This window comes from Dermacentor andersoni, chromosome 8, assembly GCF_023375885.2.
Source record: "Dermacentor andersoni chromosome 8, qqDerAnde1_hic_scaffold, whole genome shotgun sequence".
NCBI lineage: Eukaryota > Metazoa > Arthropoda > Arachnida > Ixodida > Ixodidae > Dermacentor > Dermacentor andersoni.
The window spans coordinates 153,379,776-153,406,368 of record NC_092821.1 but is presented as its reverse complement, the minus strand read 5'-3'; the positions used below and the strand labels follow the sequence as shown (position 1 = coordinate 153,406,368).

Genomic DNA, 26,593 nt, shown 5'->3' with positions numbered 1-26,593 from the left:
GCTCCGACTCCTTAGATAATGTGGCAAAGTGCGTGCGTCGCAGTCAGCGAAATTGCCCAAGCAGAAGAAAATGCAGGACTATTTCATGCGAAACTAAGCTAGTTTCATCAATAAAGTGATTTTATATATGGTATGTGCTTTTATGACATCCAATTATTTAGCAGGCTTATATCGGATTATGCTCTATATCGAACTGATAGGCATTTTTTTGTGAGATTGATATAGCCGGGTTCGACTGTACATACTAGTAGAGGCCAATTAGGCGCTCTCTGCGTTGACCTAAGTAAAGCATTTGATGTAGTTTGCCTTGAGCTCCTTATTACAAAGTTCACACAAATGGACGTACCTCCTTCCGTCACTGCCCTGGTATCAAATTACCTAACCAACAGATCGTGCTTCGTTGGCATTCATGGACGCAGTTCTATTGGCTATGAGGTCACTAGCGGAGTTCCTCAAGGATCTCATCTTGGCCCTCTTCTCTTTGTACTGTTCATAAATGACATTTCGTCAGCAATTTGATACTTAATTTCTTCTATATGTTGATGACTTAAAGCTATTTAAGACTGTCAATGGTGTTCACGACTGCATTGACTTCCAAAAAGACATTTATTTCACTGTCAAACTGGTGCGGAGACAATAAGCTACTTTTAAATGCTTCCAAAACTATGGTATAAGTTATACCCAGAAAACACACCACGTGCAAGTTCCATAAACCCTTTGGGATGCTCCACTGCCCAGGGTCGATGAAATGAAAGATCCCGGTGTGTACTTCAATAAAACACTAAGCTTCTCTTCACATGCTAAATATGCAAAACAATGTGTCCTTCACGCTCATTGCACTGTCATATATCGCATGATTTCCACTCCCTTGTTGCCTCTCTGAAGTTGTAATATACTGTGTGCCTTCCACTACTGGAGAATGCCTCTGTAATTTGGGGCAGAACGGGAAAATCTAATTTTGACCTAATTGGATGCATCCAAAATAAATTGATATCTATTTTTGTTCAGGCGACCATAGTCCAGCCCTCTCAAATATACCTCAACTCATAGCTCTGAAATCGGTATATATCGAGTCAGACCTTTTGTTCCTCTATATGGTGGTCCATGGCCTTTTAGGTTATCAAAACTTTTTGATCATGGACAATATTCTGTGCTGCAAAAGTATACCAGGCAACATTCTGCGTTCTCTGCCTGCATTGAAGACTTCTATATAAGGGCTTGACTCCAAAAGACATGTACAGTGAAACCTCGTTAAACCGTAGTCGGCCGGAGCTCGGAAAAAGTACGTACTAAACGGTAGTACTGTTTAACCGAAATAGCATGACATCGCCCACTTACCTGTAGAAAACGGAACTCAGAGAGAGTGCGATGAAAGGGGAAAAAAACATGCAGTATTTATTCACTTCGCGCGACATAAGTGTTATTTTCGTTTGATGCCGCGGCGGCCTAGCGCGACGACAGCAGCCTCAAACTTACTCAAGCTGCATGCCAGCTTCTCAGCCAGCCCCCCTCCTCTCGGCAAACACTCGCACGGCAGATTCCTCGTTGGCGTTACGTATTCTCCGTGCACGCGCGCACTAGTGCTGCATAAGTTCCGGGGCGCCTTTTTCATTGCCGGGTGCCGGAGTTCGGAAAACTTTTCGTTTGGAATAGTTACGTTATCGCGCCCCTGTTCTCGTTGCGACGATTGCATTCACGAGGCTGACGTAACGCGCAGCTTCTGCCACTGTCGGGCCTGAATCGCCCGTGCTGTCGCTTTCCGTGTCGTCCTCATCACTGTCGCTAGTCGACACTTCGGCAACAACAGAGGCAACGATGGCGAAAAGTCGAACCTCGTAGCCGACATCTCTTCGCGGTCGCAGCAGCGCTGCCGAGCAACTTCGCATTCCAAATGCCACACACTGTAGTCAACAGCAGATCCATGTCGCGGGCCAGCGCCGACTTTTTCGTGTCACGTTCGACAGCACGGACGATGTCTAATTTTTCTTCTGTACTGAGCACCCGGCGTCTTTTTTATCCGAGCTTCGGCATGACGCGAGTCCTCGCTTGCACGACGCCATAACGCCCTCTCGCTCTCTGGCACGGCGTCGAAATGATGTTGATGTTGATGCGGCTTCACGTGCAAACGCACAGGGCGCTTGGAGGCCGTTGTACCGATCTCTGAGGCTTGTTGTTCTGCCGGACCGCCCGGTGGAGACGACGCACCGCCGTGTTTGCGCGACGAAAAGTGGAAACGCTACGTTTTAACCGATGCGTACGCAATAAGCTGGTACGGTTTATGCGGATACTAAATACATTATGTTCAATGGCCGCTGAGTCGGGGAATTGACTTTACTACTTTTAAACCGAAACTACTGTTTAAGCGGGTACGGTTTAACGAAATTTTACTGTAATAAGTATTCTGCCTGTAGCGACATATTTAAGAGTCCATTTCCTGTGTTTTGCATATATGTAGATAATAATGTTGTTTGATTGACTCCCTTTTGTGCTTCTTAATTGTTTCTCTTTCTCACATTGTTTTGTCTACCACAATTGTCCTTGTACATTTTATCTCGCATATCACTTTTTAACCCTTTCGCTGTCGGACCTTTCTGGCCGTGACGCACCTCCAGTGTCGGCTTGGTTTGAGGGAACGAGCATAACAAGGAATGAACATAGCAATTTATTTTTGCTTATGATTAGTATGCAAATAACATAGTCTATGGAATATGCACATTTCAGTGTTCTGCAGCTGTTCTTAGTAAACATCATCATCATCAGCCTGACTATAACATCCGTTCAACATCCGAATCTGACGATGCGGAACTCACCTCTTCCTCGGATGAGATGCTGTCCGAATCCGAGCTCGGCTCGTATTCTGAATCAGAAGAGCCACCGCTCCAATGAGCAAGCAAAGGTCCCGCGCACTCAGCCATCCAAAAGTAACCACACGCAGGGAGGATGCGCTTTCAGTCGCCCACGCAATGGAGAGAAATGAGACTAAATGGGACGTTGCGTGATCAAGAAGACAGAGGGAGATGGGAAAAGGCTTAAACAAAGCCTGAGGGGCTTTACGTTTACTGCTGCAAGCCGGAAGTGAGGGTGCTGCGAGAGAGCGAAAGCAGCAATCGAGTCATGTGTCGGTCTCTTTTTGGAGAGGCAACGGCACGTGCCCCTGAACTTGACGTGCCGTAGCAGACACACCAACAGAAGAAAAATAAAAACCTTCAAACCAGCGGAGATGGCAGAACAACCCTTGAACCCATAACCACACACGCACGACGCATGATCCAGCAAACGCGGAGCCACCGCGCCACTCAGCAAAGAGAGAGGGGCGAGTGGCAGTCGCACCGTACTCTTCAATACATGTACAACACAGGTCGGGGCAAAAATACGAACTTGTAGAAAGAGTCAACAGATGGCGTGGCCAGTCCAGGAGCGCCAGCTTTGCGCTCAGGCGCGAAATTTTGAACGCACGATAGAGATTGTACCGGTACGTCCGTGACAGCGAAAGGGTTAAGTGCACCAGTACAAAGGCTCTGTAGCTGTTCCTGGGCACTATAATATAATTTGATTGATTGAATTATTATTATTATTATTATTATTATTATTATTATTATTATTATTATTATTATTATTATTATTATTATTATAGTATAACATGGTGGTTTTTAAGTTTTACAAGTACATAATTTCAGCGGCAGTATAGTTGAGCGGCGGAGGTGTGACCCTCGATGGGTAGTCGGCATACAAGAGCTGTGCCATCGGAGGTGCAAATAGCGGTGGGTAGTGAACATAGGTAAGCGGTGCAATCACAGGAGCTGGCGGGCAAACGGAGGTAAGTGCGTCAGATATTTGGGTACATATGGCTTGTTGTATGGGCGGAGGCAGTGTTGGGGCAGGCTCCTTGCTGTGAGGGAGCAGCGACAGCTGGCGGGCCACTTCCTCCCGAATGAAATCCTTCAGCAGAAGGATCTGTATAGTCAGCGGCATCTGCAATGGCCGAGACAGAGTCAGCCAGTGGGACGTTTTGGCAGGCGATGTTACGTTGGCGGCGCAATTCGTCGAAACTCTGACACAGGTTGAAGAGTATGGCGACGCTGGTTGGACTCTTGGCCAGCAGCATTTGAAATGCGTCGTCCTCAATACCCTTCAGAATATGGTTAATCTTCTCGTCTTCCGCCATCGTTGGATTAACATGGCTGCAGAGGTCCAAGACATCCTCAATATAGCTGGGGAAAGTTTCGCCCAGTTGCTGTGCTCACTGGCGTAGGCGCTGTTTGGCCTGTACCTTGTGGACAGTGGGGCGGCCAAGCACTTCGGTGAAGTGTGTCTTGAATGCGGACCAACTCGAAATGTCAGATTCGTGATTCTTAAACCACAGATTTGCGACGTCAGCAAGGTAAAATATGACGTTATTCAGTTTAGATTGGTCGTCCCACTTATTGTGAGCATGTAGACGTTTATAGGAAAGCCATTCTTCGACGTCATGTTCTCCGGTCCCGCAAAAGATGGCCGGGTCGCGCTGATAGAGAATGCCAGCGTAAGTGACAGGGCAGGGACAGCCATGGGTACAGACGGTGTGTAGGTCGCATCAGTCATGGTGACGGTGGGCAACGTACGATTGCGGAACTCCAGGGTGACTTGAGGGATTCCAGCAATCTCCACAAAATGTAATGATGTTTAATTAAAGGTGAAAAGCAGCAGATAAACAGCAGCCTAGCAGCAGCGAACAGCCCGAGCCCTCTTGCTAATCACAGCACGGGTCATCGTCGTCTCCGAGCTGCTATCAGAAACGCGAGGCGCGTCTGCTTCATTACAGCAATAACTTTTGTGCAATATTGTTATAGTGTGATGAGCTTTTTTTGTAGCTTCAATCAAAAAAAGTACAATAAAAGGTCATGTGCTTTATAATAGCATTGAGGTTCAATAATGGTTGGCTGCCGTTTCAAGTGCAGTGCAATAAAATAATGTGCCACAGCAATTATTGTATGCCTCATAGAACAAACTGAATGTCTTTCTCAATTGCAATGTCACAGTAGCCTGAAAACAATGAACAGAGTTTTTTTTGTGCACGTGTGTGTGGGACTTGAAAGTGTATAAATTGTGAAAATAACCTGCTTATATTACGCACATGAGCTGCCCCCGTACATTTGAATAAGTGCTTCAATAGTATGACTTGGCAAAGGGCAACCAAAAACACCTGTTAAAATCCTCCGATTCCCAAGTATGTAGTATCTGGCGCTCTGTCATTTCATTAATGTCGAGAGAGACTGACATGACATGTTGAAACAAGTTACAATAGAACATGACCTTTACACAGTGAAAACATTTTTAACAATTCACCAGCCACTCAATGTGAAGGCTTCCTGATGCAGTGCTGATGCTTCAAAACAACCTAGAAAAATAAATGAGGTGCTCCATGGGCAAAATTAAACCAGAGCAAGAATTGGGAGAAAACAAGCTTCGAACTTGGTGAATTTTAGCTGTTCTAAAGATTTTTCAATGATGCTTTGCACACCAATTTCTTACATAGTTGGACTGTGCGATGAGCCACCCGAAATAAACTCATACGACAGCTTTTGATATGATATGGTGTGGTCGTGCGGGTGTTAGCAAAGCTATCTTGTAGACAGATGTTGATGCGAGCCCTAAACGCAAGCACAAGCGCTGATGTCGATATCTTGTGCACTATTATTGCTTGAAAGGTTAAAAAAAAAAGCTGTTGCGCAATGCATGCATTGATTAACCAAATGTGTTTTTTTTTTTTTATGTAAAAGACCATACAGACCACTAATGTATTGTTTCAAGCTCAGTTTACAGCAGGCTGTCTTAGGCCAGACTTAAACGGTCTAAGAGCAATAGTGCACCGCAGTTGAGGACCGAATATGAGTGAGCGTCGGCGCGCGTCTGAACTTGTGTCCTGTGGTTGCGGGCCCTTTTAGTCCAACCGACGTGAGCAACGCGTTGGCTTTCTGGCGCACTCTGATACGTGCCAGTGGTTGGGCGTTTAGACTGCACCAGCTTTGCAGTCTGCCCATATTTTCCGGTCCTTTCTTCACAGCACCTAGCGTAACGTAGACGGTGTGTGTCATTGTACTGCCTTTGGGATCATCTGAGGTTGTAACGGAACAGGTTCTAACATTTAAAATATGTTATGCCATTGCTACCATACTGTTGTTGTCACCATCATCAGGGTCTTCCTGCAGACATTACTCAATTGCTCACCACACTGGTCCATCTGCTAATGTTTTGTAGAATTCTAAGCGACACTGGATAGCAGGCTAGTACCACCTGCAAAATTCTTTATATAACATAGTTTCCACAGTGCTTGGAATCTGCGTGATTTTTTAGCTTTGTGTCAGGAAATGTTTTCTGTGTATTCTTGACAGTACTACAGTAAACCCTCGTTAACTCGAAGTTGTAAAATCCGGGCAAAATTTCGAGATAAGCAGAGTTTCGAGTTAAGCAAAATGCCGAAAGTTTCAGTGACCGGGTCACTGAAAGAGCCAGTGATAACCAGCACTGCTAACAAATGCTCCACAGCACAAGGGGAGCTTTTGCAATAAACGCAGAATTCCCAGGAAAAACTGAATTTTATTGTTTTGGAAAGAACTTGGTGATGCTTGCCTGCTTGGCGTTGGCATTCGGCGCGAGAAAAGAGTCCTCGAGCTGCCGAACGCACCGCATGAGCCGTTGTTCGCCGCCGCTGCATTCAACTTTGTTGCGGAGCAAACATAGCAAGTTCCTTGTTTCTGCAGTTGTCGGCACTTCTCTAGGTGGTTCTTCGTCAGCGTGATCGCCGTCGTTCACTGCCATTTGAACAATGTCGGCGTCGGACAACATTCCGGTAACGGGCACGTCAGACTCGTAGAGCGCGTACTCTTCAAATCCGATTTCGCCGTCTTCGGCATCGCGGGCGCAACCGGCAGCTTTGCGGACTTCGTCGCAAAGTTCATCGCAATCACTGAACTCGTCAGTGTCTGGCTTGAGCGATTTCTCGGCGCGCGAAAATCCTGCGTGCGCGAAACAATTGGCAATCATCAATGGACGTACTTGTCGCCAGGCTTCGGCGATCAGGTGGACTGCACCCAGCAAATCTATTTCATACTTCTTACCACTGTCGTATGAGCACAAAATGCGGTGCAGGAGACTCTTCCGATGGAACTTGCGAGCAACCTCAATGACTCCTTGGTCCATCGGCTGGAGCACGGACGTCATATTAGCAGGCAGGAACTCCAGCGTGACTGCCTCCAAGTTGTTGATTTTTCCGTGGCCGGGGCAGTTGTCCACAACGAACAACACTTTCCGGCCGTCCCTTGCCATTTTGCGGTCAAGAGCTCGTACATACTCTTCAAAGAGCGCTGCAGTCATCCAGGCCGTTTTATTGGCGCGGTAAGTCGCATCTCTCGAGAGCCGTGCATTTCGGAAGCACCTTGGATTGAGCGACTTACCGATAACAAGCAGCGGCAGTTTTTCATCGCCGGTGGAATTGGCTCCGAAAAGTATCGTCACTCGGTCTTTGCGCTGCTTAGCGCCTGAGCACGCTTCTCCCTTCGGCGTGTATGTGCGGCTAGGCAGCATCTTATAGAACAGTGCTGCTTCGTCGAGGTTGAAAATGTCCTTGTCCGCATAAGCCTTTTGCAGCTCAGCGAGGCGGTGGTTGCGCCAGGTGTCTGCAGCCCCTTCATCAACAGTACCGCTTTCGCCGTGGATAGGCTTCGAGGCCACGTTATTTCTTTTTTTAAGTCGTTCAAACCAGCCATTACTGCAACTGAAGTCTGTGTGGCCCATCTGCAACGCCAGAGCGTCTGCCTTCTCCATCATCATTTGGGTTGTCACGGGAAGGTTGGCTGCCCTGACATTCCGGAGCCACAGCATGAGTGCTGCTTCGACGTCCGGGAATTTCGAGGCCCAAATCCACTTCCGCTCGCTGGAAAAACTTTGCTCGAAGCCATCGAAGACCTTCTGCCGATTTTTTTAAAACTGTCGAAAGGGTCGACAAGGGGATGCCGAATTCTTTGGCGATGCTTGTTTTCGATCTTCCCGCCTTCTCCACTTCCTTGATTAACGCGACTTTTTTCTCCAGCGTTAAGAGACTTACACTGCTTGGGGCGGGACATCGTCGTCGTCCGTTGACCACACACCACACTCACAACAAAAAAAAATTGCAGTCAACGCGTCATGCGCACAGCGCGACGAAACAAAGAACAGAATCGCACACGCACAATAATGTCCGCACGTGCAAAATGCGGTGGCACGACTACCAGATAAAACCCATGAGCCCCCGCGCGCGCAAGCGGCGCACACCACGTGACTGCTTCCAAGGTTACTTGACGTGGTTGACAGAAAACGGCTGCATCCGCGGGAATTTTGTATTCGCCCTTCGATCGTGACCGCGTTCGGCACTTTAATAGGAACCAAGCGCTCGCTCGGAGCCTGTATCACCTTTTGGTAATGGCCTTTGCCTTCAGCCGTCCCGGTCGAAATTTCGAGATATCCGTATTACGCCCGAAAAATGCTTCGAGATAAACGGGTGCGAATACATAACAGCTATGGGTGGGGAAGGCGCGGCGTGGAAAACTTTCGACTTAACCGATATTTCGACATATGCGAGTTCGTGTTAACGAGGGTTTACTGTATTAGGGAATTGGAAGTACACTAAAATTATGTCAAGGGGAGATGAGCATTGTGCCTGTTGGCTCACTGTGTGTTCCATGACATGGTTGTTGCAGCGCATCCGTTCCACGGTCGACGAGAAGGAGCAGAAGCAGCTGCTGATGGATCTCGAGGTTGTGATGAAGAGTAATGACTGCCCCTACATTGTCCAGTTCTATGGGGCCATCTTCAAGGAGGTAAGACACCTGGCTTTTGCTCATTTTCAGACAGCCTGGTCTAGTGCCACTGTATGCATGTGTGTAGGCATCTGAAAGTGGGGGAGGGACCCTTCCACCTTCAAGATTGGTGTCACATCGCTGCTACAGCCGACTTCTGTTAATTCGACCCTGACGGGACCTGCGAAATCGATTGAATTATCCGGTAGGTTGAATTAGACAAGATGCAGAAAAATACGTCAAAACACACTGTTGATTCATTTGGCAGTACACTGGAACCCCGCTCATATGTTTTTCACCGGACCGAGGAAAAAAAACGTAACAGCCGGGAAAACGCAACAGTGAGGAAAGCTCCAAAAATGAATGAAAAAAGCGCAGCTTCAACTGTAGACAATTTATTTCCACAGAGTGCGCTTAGAACTTTAAAAAGTCTAGAATGGTGGCTTGCCGTTTCTTTCGCTCGCTAGAAATCACCACACATTTCTCACTAGCCTGGAAGGCCGCATTGCTGTCAGCGTCGCTGTGAGGCGCAACGTACCTGCGGAGGAGGTCCAGAGCCGCGACGGCTTGTCCAAAGCTAGGATTTGGCAACTCCCCGGCATCATGCGGCTCGTGCTCCTCATCGTCACCGCGCCACGGCAATGGCAACGGACGAAGGAATATCTGCGGGAAATTTTGCCCTCTTTGGCGTAATCATGCTAACGTGCTAACGATTGTTTAGTATTTCTGCGGAGCACGCGCATCCGAGCAGCCCGGTTGTGCGCAGCGCGGCGTGGGAGAAATGTAAACGAGAGGAGAGCTGGCCCGATAGGTGGAGCAACGCCACGAGCAACGCCAACTTCCGGCTTCACTTTAGCTTCACAAAGAGTGACGTCAGGGCCTCTCCTGAGTTTCCTTCCTCCGTGAGTCGACCCGTCCAACAAACCATGCGGTGACCGTAATCACAGTGATGATAGTGAGAGCATTTTTGACGAATGGCCATCTAGTGGCGGCCTCTCGAACTGGCGTGCGGCTTCTTGCAGCCAGTTCCATAGCCAAGCCCGGTTAAAACTCGTCAAAAGCCAAAATGGCGGTTGGAGCGCGTTGGCTACTTTAGCCCAGGCGGGTTCGGGTGGCGACGCATCATGCAGGAATGTTTTCACAGCTACTACGTAACAGCCGGGGTTCCTTATACATTGGATCCTATGGAAGCTATGCCGGGACCGGATGAAAACAACGTAACAGCGGGATTCTACTGTATTTGCCAGAATCAAGCGCGTGCCCACTTTCTGTGTCTCCAAAAAAATAATAATGTACAAGTGACATTAAAACACCTAACAGTGTAGAAATCTAATGCGCACCAGATTATTTAGTAACAAATATGGGCAATGGTCTAATATGGGTTGTACAGCAGCGGCCGGTTTCCAAAAGTCAGCTTCGCCGCATGGTTAAAGTAAACTTTGCCGCAATGCAGCCATGTTTTGCGGCAAAGCATACAAATGCTGCGAGCGGTTTCTTACTCAATTTTTTAGGGGGAGAAAAAAAATGGTGTGCATTAGAAATGCACTGATAAAAGTGCCACGCCAATGGTGCCTAAATAGACATGCTCATACATGCTGCATCAAATAGTTCCTTTTCGCTTATATTGCGCTACACCTCATCAAGGCACACATAAACGTGCTAACCTCCCAAATCTACACAACAGGCAGAATTATAATAGTTCTGAAACCGAAACTCTGGGCATGGTATCCTATCCGTGTGAGCAAGCCAGGCCAACTTTCAGTCCTCAAGCCACTGCTAGCATGTGTGTGGAAGTATGTGGGTGTGGTACCTGTGACGATGGTGGCATGCTCACCTTCTTTGTGGATGACGACTTGCGATGTGTATAATATATTGCATAATATTGACTCAACCTAGTGTGAGTGCACGATTCCATGGTGCGCTGTTTCTTCCACTGCCCGCTGTGGTGTTCACTTCATGTCACCACCTCAGTAGCTTCTACAAGCACGCCTGTCATTCGTTCTGTCTGGATGCGCGCACCACTATTTCCTCGTTTCTTCGCCACCATCTTCTCCACATTTGTGGTGCGCCATGGTTGCCACACTCCAGATGGCACGGATTAACCAAAACAAGGTCAAATAAGTGAGAGCTTGACTGTGGAATACTGCATATGTTTGCCAGTACCGGACAGTGAGTCTGATTTTCTGAACAGGGATCGAATTAATGAGGTTTTAACAGTAAATAATGTTTATATCTTATGAGTATACTATGCATCATCTCTTAAAAAGTTATTGTTGCCTAGGTAGTAATGTATTAAAGCTAAGTGGTCTGTGTGAGGTTGCATATCAGCTTGCATAATCTGAGCAGCCAAGAAAGCCAAGCTTTCCAAAGACCCATTGATGGCAGTTAGTCTTGTCATCTGGCAAAAATAGTCTGGCAAAATAGGCAGTCTTGGCAAGATCACAAAAATAGGAAGCAGATGCCGGCTAAGAGATTATTTTTTCCTTATTTTTTTTCCAGCTGATGTATCCCCACACGGGAGCCTTGTTCACTGTAATACAGTGGAACCCCGTTCATACGTTTTTCACCTGACCGTGGAAAAAAAATATAACAGCCGGGAAAACGCAACAGTGAGGAAAGCTCCGAAAATGAAAAAAAAGTGCAGCTTCAACTATAGACAATTTATTTCCACAGAGTGCACTTAGGACTTAAAAAGTCTAGAATGGTGGCTTGCCGTTTCTTTCGCTCACTAGAAATCGCCACACGTTTCTCAATAGCCTGGAAGGCCGCATTGCTGTCAGGGTTGCTGTGAGGTGCGACGTACCTGCGGAGGAGGTCCAGAGCCGCGACGGCTTCTCCAAAGCTAGGATTTGGCAACTCCTCAGCATCATGCGGCTCGTGCTCCTCGTCGTCACCACGCCACGGCAATGGCAACGGACGAAGGAATATCCGCGGGAAATTTTGCCCTCTTTGGCATAATCATGCTAACGTGCTAACGATTGTTTAGTATTGCTGCGGAGCGCGTGCGTCCGAGCAGCCCGGTTGTGCGCAGCGCGGCGTGGGAGAAATGTAAACGAGAGGAGAGCTGGCCCGATAGGTGGAGCAACGCCACGAGCAACGCCAACTTCCGGCTTCACTTTAGCTTCACAAAGAGTGACGTCAGGGCCTCTCCTGAGTTTCCTTCCTCTGTGAGTCGACCCGTCCAACAACCATGCGGTGACCGTAATCACAGTGATGATAATGAGAGCATTTTTCACGAATGGCCACTTAGTGGCGTCTCGAACTGGCGTGCGGCTTCTTGCAGCCAGTTCCATAGCCAAGCCCGGCCAAAACTTGTCAAAAGCCAAAATGGCGGTTGGAGCGCATTGCCTACTTTAACCCAGGCGGGTTTGAGGTGCTAAGTTGCGACGTGTCATGCGGGAACGTTTCACAGCTACTACGTAACAGAGGTGTTCCTTATACATTGGATCCTATAGAAGCTATGCCGGGACCGGATGAAAACGACGTAGCAGCCGGGAAAACGCAGCAGTGAGGAACGTAACAGCGGGGTTCTACTGTATATGTTGGTATGGTGCAACCCACTTACAGGTACATTTGTCTAGGGTCCGTGTGAGTGAGGAACAAACAGGGAATTGACTAACAGGGTTTAGTTGACATTTAAGCTGCTATTACAATAAAGCAATGGATGATCACAGCTGAAATTCGGCATTTACAGTCAGATCAGGAGGTTCCAAATGCAGCACAATTCAGAAGAATACAAACAATCTTTAGGGTGTCTACCAACCGGGAAAACCGGGAATTTGTGCTCTGTCAGGGAAAATTAGTAATATTATTGAAAGGGTTGAAAGTCGCAGTAATGCTGGCTCGAGTAACACACAGGAATCGTAATGAATCATCTTAGATACCCTGTCGTCAGCTGGAGAAGTTGCCAGTGTACAGTCAACAACCGACTTTCCGGATGGCCGATAATTTGGACGGCTTCGCGGCACCACCACGTACTCCATAAAGTCAATGTATCAGAACGTCTGAAATTTCGGACGCAAGAACGCTTTGCCATCCGATTTTCCTGACTTCTTGCTGTGACCGCAGATCCGAAACGGCATTAATCAAAGCCACCACTGCTGCCATATTGATTACCTCGCCGCCTTGAACCGGCGCTCTCGCACACAGATCAGCTGGCAGCCGTAGCCACCACTGCAGCAACGCTAGGCCTAGCTGCTTCGACGTTCGCTATGAAACTTCTTGCCGTTGAACGCCATGTTTTTTATTGAAAGAATTCGCTGCTGTCAGCAATGGCACCAACTCTGCCTTTGTGGTCCTCACGATTGGCTTAGAAGCTTGGAAAGCATGGTGCATTGCATAATGCTGGTTCCCGAAAGTCAGCTTCGCCTCTGCACAGCAATGTTACTTGGTGAAGCATATGCAAAAGTATTGCAGTGAAGCATAACAAGTGTGGGAAGGGGCTATTGCCATGGGACACAATATGTATGTATTCCTTAATTAATTATACACGTGTGCACCCAATATCTCCTGTCACAGTACAAGAACCGATATGCCTAATACGTGTACCAACAGGCCTTCAGAGCGTTTTCGAATGTGCCTGTGGTGGTTTGAGCCCTTAAGGGCATTAAATGACATGCATTTATTTTTTCCAACTGGTCGGCTTCTCGGACGTCATCGCGGCCCCTAGGAAGTTCAAAAAATCGGACATGGACTGTGCAACTGGCCAAGAAGATGCTTCAAGTGGTCCGTGGGGCGAACAAGTGGCGGAATGAGGACAAGAACTGAAAGGGCCTCTGCATTGAGGAATGAATGGGAAAGGAAGCGTGCTGCCGCCGTTTTGAAGGAGCTTGAGCTCAAAATACGGAATGTTGGCTGATGCCAAGATGCAGACGTCCCCCCTCATCAAAACCAAAATAAACTCTTTACAGCAGTGAAACAACACTGAGGCGTCGTTCGCGGGCTGAAAGTATGTCAGGACAGTTGAGGTTGACTTACGAGCTGTCGAGAAACAATCTCAATTGTGACAAAGTTCGGTTGTCGTATTACTGAGCTTGCTATCAGTTGATAGAAATAGCTCATATTCGAAAATATTTGCTTCTGTATGCATCTCCTTTTTATTCGTATTTGAGAATGTCCGACTTGATTTGCAATTTTTTTTCGAAGACATTTTATTTGCTGTGCATTTTACTAACCCCTCCTGTCTATTTTCTTTTTGAAGCATAACTGCGAGTCGGCCTAGTTGGAAAAGATTAATTTTTAAAAAACTTGTTTTGCACAAAACAAACAGGGACGAAGAAAAGGAGCAACAAGGACGAGCGCTTTCTAACAACTGGTTTTATTTTCGAAGAACCACCTGCTTAAATACCCACAGATCTGCAGAATCTAGTCAACAAAACACACCTATAGCGTATATAACAACACTTGTGATAAAATGCCGCCGATCAGTGCTACCTGGCCAACATAAAAACAGCAAAGCGCATAAAACAAGCACTTAAGATGAAAATGCATTAACAATATGATGACAGAAGCGAATTCTCTTTATCCAACAATGAAACAGAAGGATGGCTGATGCATTTTTCCTTTAGTTTTGCAATCCAGTAAGCTTCCACAATTTCTTTTGCGGTTTCATTTCTATGCCTATACAATATGTCGGTGCTTAAAAGACAAGGTGAGCAAGCATGTTCTTGACAATGCATTGCCAAATGCATACTAGGGCGACCTTTCAGACTAGGCAAGGGTTCCCTTAGTCTCGTGTTAATGCAGCTCGCAGTCTGTCCTAGGTACACATGACCACACGTCATAGGAATCTGATACACAACGTTCTTCGCGCAATCGATTAATTGATTCTTACGTGGATGTTTAATACTACATTCTTTCTTTGCATCGTCCTTACTTTCGAACTTACTTTTTACCCTAGGACACGCGCTATCTATTTTGTTTCTAGCCGAAAGCATCACTTTTACTTCGTAACTCCCAGCCACCTTTTTAAGTCTGTGTGAAAGGCCGCGCACATAGGGAATCACTCAAACCTTGGAGGAGGAGGAGGCATAAACTTTATTTGTGCACAGCAGATTTGAGACCTAGGCCTCTACCTAAATGACGGCCTTGAGCCCTTGGGCCCTGGCGGCATCTTCGGCCTGCTGGATTGCCTTGAGTTGGTCTTCCGGTGCACAGCTGAGCAACGCGGTCTCCCACTGCTCTCTGGTCTTAATTATTTTATTCATTATGGGTGTACGAGGACAAGCCCAAACCATATGTTATAGGTCCGTCCTTTCTTTACAGAATCTACATCCATCCATGTAAAGGTCCGGGTAGTAGCGGTGGTAGGCCACTGGGTTCGGATATGTATCTGTTTGTAAGAGGCGCCATGCCGTCGCTTGCCGTTATTTAACGAGGAGTGTGCCGGGGGGAAATGGGCCCTTCCCAATTTATAGTGTTTGGTGATCTCGTTAAAGCTGATCATCCGGTCTCTCTCCGTTCCCAGTATTTGTTGCGTGTCACCTGCTCGGCCTGTCAGTTCTCGAGCCAGGTTGTGCGCTATTTCATTCCCGAGAAGGGAGGAGTGTGCGGGTGCCCATATAATGTGAATGTCGCGATCTTCACGAAAGTTGTTTAAAATTCTCAGTGCTTCCGGCGAGATTCTTCCTTTTGCATAGTTCTTGACGGCTGTCTTGCAGTCGCTTGCTACGATGTTAGCTTCCGTGGAGGCTATTGCCAGTGCTAAGGCAGCTTCCTCCGCCACCTCTGCCTTCCATGTTTTTACCGTCCCACTAACTCTGCAGTCACCCTCTAGACTCGTAGCAGCTATCGACATACTCTGTCCATTTGCGTACTCCGCCGCGTCCACATAGACCACGTCCCTGGCACTACGGAACCTTTTGTGGAGAGCTCTCGCTCGTGCGTTTCTTCGATCTTGGTGAAACTCCGGGTGCATGTTTCTGGGGATTGGGGGTATTGATAGATGTTCCCTTATTTTCCTTGGGATGTCTCTCCGCACTCCGTGCTGTGCTTTGTAGGTTATTCCGATGTCATCTAAGATGTGCCTCCCCGTCAAACTCTGTGTAAGCCTTTCATACTGCGCTACTCTCTGGGCCTCAGTAAGTTCGTCTAATGTGTTGTGCACGTCGAGCGCCAAGAATTTCTCGTTTGACGTATTTGCCGGAAGTCCCAAGGCTTGCTTATACGCCCTTCTAATAATGCAGTCTATCTTGGCTTTCTCCGCAGCGTAGAGCTTGAGGTAAGGAACCACATATACAATACGACTGATTATGAACCTTGGAAGCTAAATCTTTCTGCCCTTGATTCTTTGTGCATAGTTCTTTATCCTGTTTGAGTTTTTTTATTAGTCTATCGCCAAAGCGAATGCTCACCTGTGCCTGACCCTAAACCTAGGAGAGCTGCACGGAGTAGCTGCGCAGCATCACGCCCGAAGCCTCGACAGACACACCGGGGAAAGTACGCTTGAACAGTTTCCCGGCCATGACTGACACGCTGGCTCCTGTGGGGTGCCCGCAAATTTCGACGGTCAGCATGTATGGCGGCACAGACGATGGTACAAGGCCTGTGTGCCCCATGTCGAAAATCGGCGGGTCCTCGGCCATGACGTGGAGTCTGGCCGTGGAAAAACTCGAGCCTGCTGCCGCACGCCTCCGCCGCGTACCCTTGCGACGGCTACTCTTGCGACGGCTACCCTGGCCACGGGCTTGTGTGGTACCTAGGCTTGAATCAGGCTGCTGTTGCTGTCCGCTGTTCGTCCTCCCCCTCCGGCATACCCATGCCAGGTGCCCAGTTTTCCCACACGTGAAGCATTGTGCTTGAGAGAACTGGCACTGTGAGGGAGAGTGGGTACCACCACAGCGACTACAGATACTGCCCATTGTCGCCAGCTTGTTGACAGCCACTTCCGTCGACAGTGAGCCAGTAACACGTGCAATATCGCTGGCGTCCTTGTCCGCAGCTTCTATTGCCAGCGCTGTCTTCACAGCGTCTTACAGCGAGGGGTCAGGTAGCTCCAGGAGTCATGCCTGCATGGCGGGGTTGTTTATGCCGCAGACGAAACTGACCCGGAGCAGCGAGTCCAGCTGTTCCCCGGAGGTGCAGGCACTCGCTAGCCCTCTTAGCTCAGCGACGAACTGCCCAAGAGTCTCTCCTTCCCAGCGGCTCCGGTTATTGAAGCTGAAACACTCCATTAGCGTGGACGGTGCCGGGCTGAAATGCGAGCGCACTATGGCGAGCAGCCCACCCAGCGTCTTAACATGCGGTGTGGCTGGCTTGAGAAGGTTGAGCAGGAAAATGCTGAGACTGAAAATGCTGGTCCTGCAGCTGGCCAGGAAAATGTCCTGTTGCTTGGCCTCAGGTGTGACGTTTGCCCAGAACACATGGTCTTTTTCCTCGTAAATTGGCCAGGTGGACCCATCTCCCTCGAACGGCTCGAGCCTTCCGTGCGGCAGCATGGGACAATGCGTCGGTACTCGTCGCCATCCTCGTTACCAGTGTCACGATCCACCCGGGTTCGTGAACGAGGGAGGGCTCGAGGCACCCTCCGTTAGACAGATGCTCCACAGCGTGGTGTTGATGAACGATGACTGACCGCCGAGCACCTGTGCTCGTCGGTGTGTATTAGGTGCAGTGGCCAATGTTGCCTACCAAGCCTGGCAGGCCACCGAGCCTGGCGGGCCAACAAAGATTATGCCCGAGGGGGCGCCACATGCTTGTTACACTAACAAGAATAAACATGCCCAGCAATGTGTGGTGGTGTAGAACAGAGAAATTTGAGCATAACATTTTCCACTTATAAGTTGTCATGTTTCATTATATAGTGTTCACGTTTGAATCCATTTTATCAAACCCCTGGTGTGGCTAAAATTTTGTGGTCTTCATCCGAAAGATTCTTCGTAGACCACTGGGTAGATTTAGGGCATGAAAAATTTAATCACTTGCACTGCTTCACTCAGGCTGCTAAAGCTCAGTTATCCTTTTCTATTTTCAAGTGACAGTGGTAGTCCTTAAAGTGTTCTATAAAAGTGTTCTATCCATTATAGGGTGACTGCTGGATCTGCATGGAGATAATGGACACATCACTGGATAAATTCTACAAGTTCGTTTATGAAAAGCAGCACCAACGCATACCTGAAGCTATCCTGGGAAAGATCACAGTTGCTGTAAGTGGTGTGTTTTTCCCTTGGTGCAGCTTCTTCTGCCAAGAAGAAGCTAGGGCATTGTCTTGAGATGGATGCTTTCTTTAACTCTGACTTTAACATGATTGCAGCATGCTTTTGTTTTGTTATTTCCTGTACATTAGACATTCAGGGTGTGCAGCTACATGAAATTAAGGGACAGTTCGTTGCCATCCTGTCCGGTTCACTAACTCAGCACACTTCTCTTAATGCAGACTGTAAAAGCCTTGAATTACCTCAAGGATAAGTTGAACATCATCCACAGAGGTAAGTGACAGTTTTTAGAATCTTTGGCACCTGACAATGAATACTACAGTCAAAACGCATTATAACAAATTATTTTTTTTCCACGTTTAACTTGCAGCGCACTAAATACAAAGAGTGCCGCATGGTGTGTGACCGTGCACTGCAACGCAGTGGCCCCAAACGTTATATGAAAGCACTAGCTCGCAATCAGTAGAAGCCAACACTGACAGCTTGTCACTTCCAGGCCCGTAACATTGCTATTCACTGCATAATTTTGAAAAGAAAAGAAGTTGCGGCTGTATGTTCATTGTAGACTTGTACACACTGCCATTAACCCTTTCGCTGTCGGACCTTTCTGGCCGTGACGCACCCCCAGTGTCGGCTTGGTTTCAGGGAACGAGCATAACAGGGAATGAACATAGCAATTTATTTTTGCTTATGATTGGTATACAAATAACATAGTCAATGGAATATGCACATTTCAGTGTTCTGCAGCTGTTCTTAGTAAACATCATCATCAGCCTGACTATAACATCCGTTCAACATCCGAATCTGACGATGCGGAACTCACCTCTTCCTCGGATGAGATGCTGTCCGAATCCGAGCTCGGCTCGTATTCTGAATCGGAAGAGCCACCGCTCCAATGAGCAAGCGAAGGTCCCGCGCGCTCAGCCATCCAAAAGTAACCACACGCAGGGAGGATGCGCTTTCAGTCGCCCGCGCAATGGAGAGAAATGAGACTAAATGGGACGTTGCGTGATCAAGAAGACAGAGGGATATGGGAAAAGGCTAAAACAAAGCTTGAGGGGCCTTACGTTTACTGCTGCAAGCCGGAAGCGAGGGTGCTGCGAGAGAGCGAAAGCAGCAATCGAGTCATGTGTCGGTCTCTTTTTGGAGAGGCAACGGCGCGTGCCCCTGAACTTGACGTGCCGTAGCAGACACACCAATAGAGGAAAAATAACAACCTTCAAACCAGCGGAGATGGCAGAACAACCCTTGAACCCATAACCACACGCGCACGACGCATGATCCAGCAAACGCGGAGCCACCGCGCCACTCAGCAAAGAGAGAGGGCCGAGTGGCAGTCGCACCGTACTCTTCAATACGTTTACAACACAGGTTGGGGCGAAAATACAAACTTTTAGAAAGATTCAACAGATGGCGTGGCCAGTCCAGGAGCTCCAGCTTTGCGCTCAGGCGCGAAATTTTGAATGCATGATAGAGAATGTACCGGTATGTCAGTGGCACTGTGGGGGGGAAGCGTGAAGACGTACCGGTACGTCCGTGACCGCGAAAGTGTTAAATAAAAAATTTTCTTTGAATGGTTTTGAGGCCCTTTAAATGTTGTGTAGGTGCTTTATTGTGCCCGTTTTGTTCCTTTAGGTCCAAGCTAATCTTGCTTCCTTTCTGTCTTAATGTCTACACAGATGTGAAGCCCAGTAACATTCTGCTGGACCGACGAGGCAACATCAAGCTCTGCGACTTTGGCATCAGCGGCCAGCTGGTGGATTCCATCGCCAAAACACGAGATGCTGGCTGCCGGCCATACATGGCGGTAAGTGGCATTGCTTTTGTAACATGCAGATGTGGCATCGCTGAGCTATTGGATGTGTTGGCACCCAGAAAATTCTTTACAGCTTAAGGGGACACTAAAGGTTAATGTCAAGTCAACGTGGACTGTTGAAATACCATCCCAGAAACCTCGAAACGCTTGTTTCATGCGAAGAAGAGACTTATTTTAAGACAAAATGCGTTCTGGAGCGTCCGCATACCTCTAGCGCAGTTCAAATCGCTCGCTCTCCGATTGAGGAGTGGTGATGTCATGGTCTCGTAGTGACGTTGCGCCGTCGGTGAGTAAAACGGCACCCGCAAGCGGCGCTACGGTTTTTCTGCACAAAACGCAAACGCACGGCCAGAAACAGAGCCAATACAGAGCCGACAGCAGTGCGAAAGCGGAACTATGGTGGCTAGCGAAAGGGAAAGCACGCAACAATAAGCCGATTCTTTATTTTATGATGCCAATTTCGACGCTCGTTGCAATGGACGACCCTGACAACCACACATTGGCTCGCGATGCTGGGCTCGACTTCAGCGATTTAAGCACTGATGAACGTGACCTGCTGCTGAGAGCTCGCGCTGCCAGCGTCATTGCGTACTACTACGACGGCAACTGTATGTCATGGCTGTACATATTCACACATTTGTAGATTTTCCTTCGTGAAAACCAAATGCCACACTCACCGCCCTGTCTTCGACCTGCAGTTGTTCTTGCGCTTCGGAGAATGCAGGCAAGACCGTTGGAACAGCGCTACGGGAAAGCATTGCTTTGAAAGGCACTCCACACGACTTCAGTAAGTCGGCGTTGAACTCGTAATCCTCTGGACGAAAGTGCATCGAGCACACTATGCGATTTTTCAGCTCTTTGCCAACGCGCTGTGGCAGAGGTACGGCACTTAACCACTTCGAACGGAGAGGTTCACTCGTTGGCACACAGTGATAAGTAACATTGAATTTGCCGCTGCAACTGCCATTGGCCAAGTTCCGCGGACCGTTCGCACATCCCACAACATCACATGGACGTGTCATTCTCGCTGCTTATTCCAAATGCAAGTTCTGCGAGCCAGCAGAACCAGCGCAGCACGACGCGATAACGAAACAATGGAAACTCCAAAGTGTGCGCGGCGCAGAGTCGAGCGAAAACAAAACCTTTCGACCACCCATACTACTGAAATGTAAAGTCAAAATGTTATTTTTTCTTTATGTCGAACAGAAGTAGACAAGTAGCACTTTCTTCCGTCTTATAACCTAATGAAATGATCTTTTTAATACGAGTAGTTGAGTACTAGTGACATAAATTATGATGAGGAGTGCCTTCGTCATCAGGCTAGTACCGTAATGTCGCTGGGGGGTATTAAGTCGTGTCATGCATTTACCTCAAATTCTCGGTTACTAAAGCTCTGTTCGCAATTATATTGACGCCTTAGACGTTCAGAGCATTGCTTTATCACTTTAACTTGACTTCATAGTAACCTTTAGTGTCCCTTTAAGCTGTTGTGGGCGCATTCCAATAGCCGTTTTGGTTGGCAATCATTCTCGTGAAAACGACGCAAAGAGACTTCATCGCAAGGATCCTCTAGTGCTTGCTGCCGAGAATGTAGCCCCTGTGGAGCCGCTCCTCCAGCTTGCACTGTGACTGTACTGCATGTGCAGCGCATGCCTGTGACTTTTTTGGGGGGGAAGCAGAAGAGCAATAGAATGCAGATGGCGAGTATATTGTAGCTTAATTAAATAGGTGAAGGGTTGTGATGGAAGGCTCTGAGGATGTTGAGCCCCTTTATGCCGGAAGCACTTCCATGCTGTAATAGTTCCTGCCATTGTTGGTTTAGTGAGAATTGGTGGCAGATTTGCTATCGAATGAGCTTGCATTTTAATCATGTGTTGGTAGAACACACTGTAAAGACCTCTAATATCAGATTTCTTTAAGCTTTACAACTTTTGCTACCCACAATGATTGCTTAGTGGCTATGGTGTTGGGCTGCTAAGCATGAGGTCGTGGGATCGAATCCTGGCCGCGGCGGCCGAATTTCGATGGGGGCAGAATGCGAAAACACCCACGTACTTTGATTTAGGGGCACGTTAATTAACCCCAGGGGACCAAATTTTCGGAGTCCCCCACTACAGCGTGCCTCATAACAAGATCGTGGTTTTGACATGTAAAACCCCATAATTTAATTTTTTTTAACAGATTTTGCTATTTATAAGTTTTGCAACATTTAAAGCGTGGAACAGTTTTCAAGCAAAGGAAAAATAATATGCCATATCAATAATCTAGCTACACTATTTAGCAACTGTAAATGCCTGTCTCACTGTGTACTTGTACTTCGAAATTATAAGGTTTGAAAGTATAATGCAAGAAAGACAGGCAGGAGTGCATTTTTCAATTAACTTCTAGCACCATTGACTCTATTTGCAGCCTGAACGTATAGATCCTTCCAGTGCCATTGGCTACGACGTCCGGTCTGATGTATGGAGCCTAGGAATAACCTTGGTGAGTTCTCTTTTCCCCCCCCCCTTTTTTTTGCACAGTTAAAATACCGTGTCATTACTCCCAATATTACGTTAGGTGATTTATTTATTTGTTTAGTTCATGGAGGGTTTCAGCCTCTCTCTTCCTAATACATTGGGATAGTTGCTATGGAGAAAAAAAGAACTATAGTAAAATGAAAAGTGTTGTTACTAAATGCAGCCGCTACAGGCCCAGGTAATAGAGTGACTGCACCAGAAAGGCAGTAGTCCTCTGTTGAATCGTATTTAAACAAAGTTGCTACCACATGAACACGGCGCCAAACCGCAACCATAGAGAAAGAATCTTAACAAGAGCGGACACTTCCATAGACCCCAGCGGCCAGATTGACTGTAGCGCACCAAGCGGATAGGATTAACACCTGAACCACACGTCCGGTTTCAGTTTTGGGCGCACGTGTTTCGAATGCTATAGCTGGTCCACGTTATGTAGGCTGTGCTGATTGGCGTGGCATTTGCTTTTGGTTCTGCTCAACCGCACGCTGTCTTGGTGAGGAATCTGTCTTTTTAAGTTATTATAATTATTATTATTTAGTAAAATAAATATGACTGCGAGTGATCATTACAAGCCTCCATTGAATCTGTGCAATGTGCAAATTCTAGAGTGCAGGATACCTTCTGAAATGAGGAAGTGTTTATTTTGCTCAATAAATTCTCGTTCTGGGCTTTTGGTGCGTTCACCCAATGTTATGGCACCAGGTAAGCAGCATTAGTTTCCTTACGAAGCTCCACCGGACGGCATCAGCTGAAAAAAAGTAAATTACAAGCATGTGTCATTTTGGTATTGAGACCTTAATAGGAAAAGTGCATGTAGAGGCGAAACAAGTGAAAGTGGTGAATGGGTGACATTACAAATAAAAGAAATTCGTGTTTATAAACATGTCATAGAATATACCCAACTCATACCGAACAATACCAATCATAAAATATTAAGAAAACATCAGATTCCCAAGCATTCCTCCATTCCTGGGCATTATTTCCCGCTCTTTAAAGGGCCCCTAAAATGGTTCGGACAAATTTTGCAGACGCGTAGGGTACAGCTAAAGTTAATCATTCGCAGCACAATTTGTGTGAAGTGTCTCATATTAAGAGAGCTACGGACGATTACAAGTTACCCTCCTCCATAGTCATGCATTTTCTCCTCAACTCATTCGCCGAGTGATCGGGGCTAACCTCTGCCTTCACTGGCTCTGCGTCATGATGGCACGTCATGTCGTCGACTTCCGGTTCTCTAGAGCGAGCGCGCGAAGCCTCTCCAAACTCTCCGCCAGCTGCTTGGCAGTCGACCCCAAGCAAGAGCTATCAAAGCAGCGTGCGTTGCGAGCATTCTGTCGCAGCGCCGAACATGTCTGGTATTCCAGTAACCACAGGCAATCTGGGCGTTTCGACAGATGGCTGGAGACATAAACTCAAGCTGATAAAGGAAATTTATCATAGACGTATGTGAGCGACCTAATCGGTCTACACACACGGTCCAGCCACCTGTTGGCGCAGAGCTTAAGCGCTAATATTGCTCTAACCAAGTGTAAAACATTTTAAACATTTACAAAAACAATGTGTTAACGATTACACTCCTGCGAAAGATTTACACCAGCAGCAAAGAATACATTTCGTTACTGCTACTGTGTGTGATTGAGCTCTGTGCCACTAGGTGGCTGCACCGTGCAGACCATTCACATTTGCGCTTCTGCTCATCCCGTGAAATGGCACGGTCAAATGGCCAGGTCCTGTCCCCTTGCACTTGCGTTTACCCGAATACTGGACTCGTGAAATGCTATTGTGGTAGTAATCCTCCGGTGTAAAGTGACGGCCGCAAACATGCAATTCTTGGCACCGATCGGATAGCGGCAGTCCGATGCGCTGCAGCCAGTCCGCATGTCTGCTGCCTTGCAAGGGGACACAATGTCGCAGCTTGACATATTGCCAGTCGCTACGTTTGCAGCCCAATATGTCAAGCTGCGACATTGTGTCCCCGTTTGCAGCCCACAACGCAACAAAGTCGAATCATGGTGCTCGCAAAAAGACAGACCGACTCTGACCGCAGAGCTCTCGTCAAAATGGAGCACGTTGTAACACAAGCAGACGACGCTTGCTGTGTGCTGAAAGTGTTTAAGCGTAGTGAGAAATCATTCTTGTGCATTCTCTTTCTGTTACTTTCTTTCTTTCTTTCTTTCTTTCTTTCTTTATTGATTTATTTAAGACAATGAACAGATTGTCTTAGGGGACACGGCTAAAGGCAAACATTTGCCTGACTAGGCCGTGCCACCCGTACATTTATATTACTTATTTATTTATTTTTATAGAAACAAATTGGAATAGTTGGAATAACTATTACGAACAACATTTGTTCACCGTAAAGTTGGAAAAATTATTGATGACGCGCCCTGGGCAGCCAATCGGATAGCTGACCCTAATAACATCATTACGGCAAATGACGTCAAATGGGCAGAGGTGGCTTAAAATTCAGCCGAGCAATGTGCTGCCATCGGCAGCAATGTACATTTTTAAAACCTTATAATAAATTGCACGCTTTACACAGAGCACTTACATGCGTCAATTAATAATCAGAAGGACCTACTCTAACGACTCCGTTCGTTTTTACAAAATCGTCAAAATCGTTTCAGGGTCCCTTTAAATGTACAAATACATAGACAACTGCCTGTTTTCTATACAACTTGGCCTCAGCCAATGCGATGGTGCGCCATGTATACGGAGGTGGCCACAACAAAGGCTCCCAGCCAGACGCTCGCAGAATGCCTTCTACTCGCACTCATGACAAATGCATGAGTGCAAAACCTGTTTTCAGTCGTTCAGAAGATGGAACTTTCTAGTTAAGTTCCCAGTTTTTGGGCTCCTTGGCGTTAAATTTTGCGCATTCTGCCGTCACAAGCAACACACTCCCGTGTTATCACTTTTGGCAATCGCTCATCGCATTTTCAACAAGCATGAGTGCTGAAAGAAGGTATGTGTTGATTAGGGGGTATAAAAATGGTCACAAGCTTGTCCCAGTAAGATTCGATACACGTGAAACTAACTGTGTCACCACACCATGGCCGAGCTGCTTTTGGCTTACTGCGTCACAATGCGAGGTGCGGTCACCGTGCTTTACAAATACCCAAAAAGTAACAAAATTAGTCATAATAATGTTGGGGGTCACATCACGGCCGAGCTGCTTCTCGCTTACTGCGTCACAACGGCAGGTGCGGTCACCGTGCTTCATAAGTACCCCAAAGAGCAACGAAATTAGTTATAATAGTGTGGGGGTTAGAGAAAGCACCATAAACCTGTCCCAGTAATATTCGGTATGCGTAAAACTAACTGTATCGCCACGCCATGGCCGAGCTGCTTTTCGCTTACTGCGTCACAACGCGAGGTGCGGTCACCGTGCTTCATAAGTACCCCAAAAAGTAAAGCGCCATAAACTCGTGCCACTAAGATTTGGTACACATGAAGCTAACTTCGTCAAAATGCCAGGTGCGGTTACAGTGCTTCATAAGTACCCCAAAAAGTAAAGAAACTAGTTAGAATAATGTGGGGGGGGGGTCAGACAAAGCGCAAGAAGCACATCCCAGAAAGATTCAATACACGCCAAACTAACTGGCCACAACGGCTGAGCTGTTTTTCGCCAACTGCGTCACAACGTTCGGTGCCGTGCCGTACAAGTCTAAATTGCTTGAAATTCAGCACAGACGACTTTCAAACAAAATTTTTCCCATCCAGTAGCCTAGTGGCGTCGTGTCAAAGTGCAGAAGGAACGCAGAATACGCCAGGAGCCCAAGAAGCCAAGCTGCATCCAAAAAAAAAACAGATGGGTCGCCGAACAGGCGACGCTCAAATGTGCAGCCGGCCTCGCTTGCATTGGTCACGTTTGATGCATGACGCATGCATTTGGCCCATCTGGCATGTCATTGTCTTGTCGCTAGGTAACAGAAGATAAGTAGGTCACAAAGTGTAACTTCTTTTACATGCAGAACTTTTTAGTTTTAGCGGGAAAGAATAAAAATACATATCACACTGTAAGTTCATTTGTTATTCTATTTTTCTGATGCTCGCATCAGCTAATAGATGGGGCAAACACCAAACATGACGTGTTTCCTGTTGCCAGTTTCACCGAGTGTCCCTCCTTGTTGAATTTCTTTCGCGTGTCTCAACTTTGGTCACTGACTCCCAACAAAGTGGCCTGTACTGCGTCTCGTACTAAACAGGCAATGCTGTGGAAGCTAAACAAATAGTGTAGTCTTAGAAAGTCTCACTGCATGTATTTCGCACTGCAGTTGTTGTGACACTTTCTAC

General features: G+C 47.2%; 1 protein-coding gene across 2 annotated transcripts in view; it reads left to right on the top strand.

Annotated features, from left to right (window-relative positions):
* LOC126525916 (dual specificity mitogen-activated protein kinase kinase 4-like) overlaps nucleotides 1-26,593 on the top strand; it is a 66,546-nt gene that overhangs the window by 17,040 nt on the left and 22,913 nt on the right. For both annotated transcript variants that reach the window (XM_055067708.1, XM_050173888.2), the window contains exons 5-9: nucleotides 8,715-8,834; nucleotides 17,837-17,956; nucleotides 18,187-18,238; nucleotides 19,645-19,772; nucleotides 22,191-22,265. In XM_055067708.1, the coding sequence (XP_054923683.1) occupies nucleotides 8,715-8,834; nucleotides 17,837-17,956; nucleotides 18,187-18,238; nucleotides 19,645-19,772; nucleotides 22,191-22,265 (495 nt within the window). The remainder of the gene's footprint in view (nucleotides 1-8,714; nucleotides 8,835-17,836; nucleotides 17,957-18,186; nucleotides 18,239-19,644; nucleotides 19,773-22,190; nucleotides 22,266-26,593) is intronic.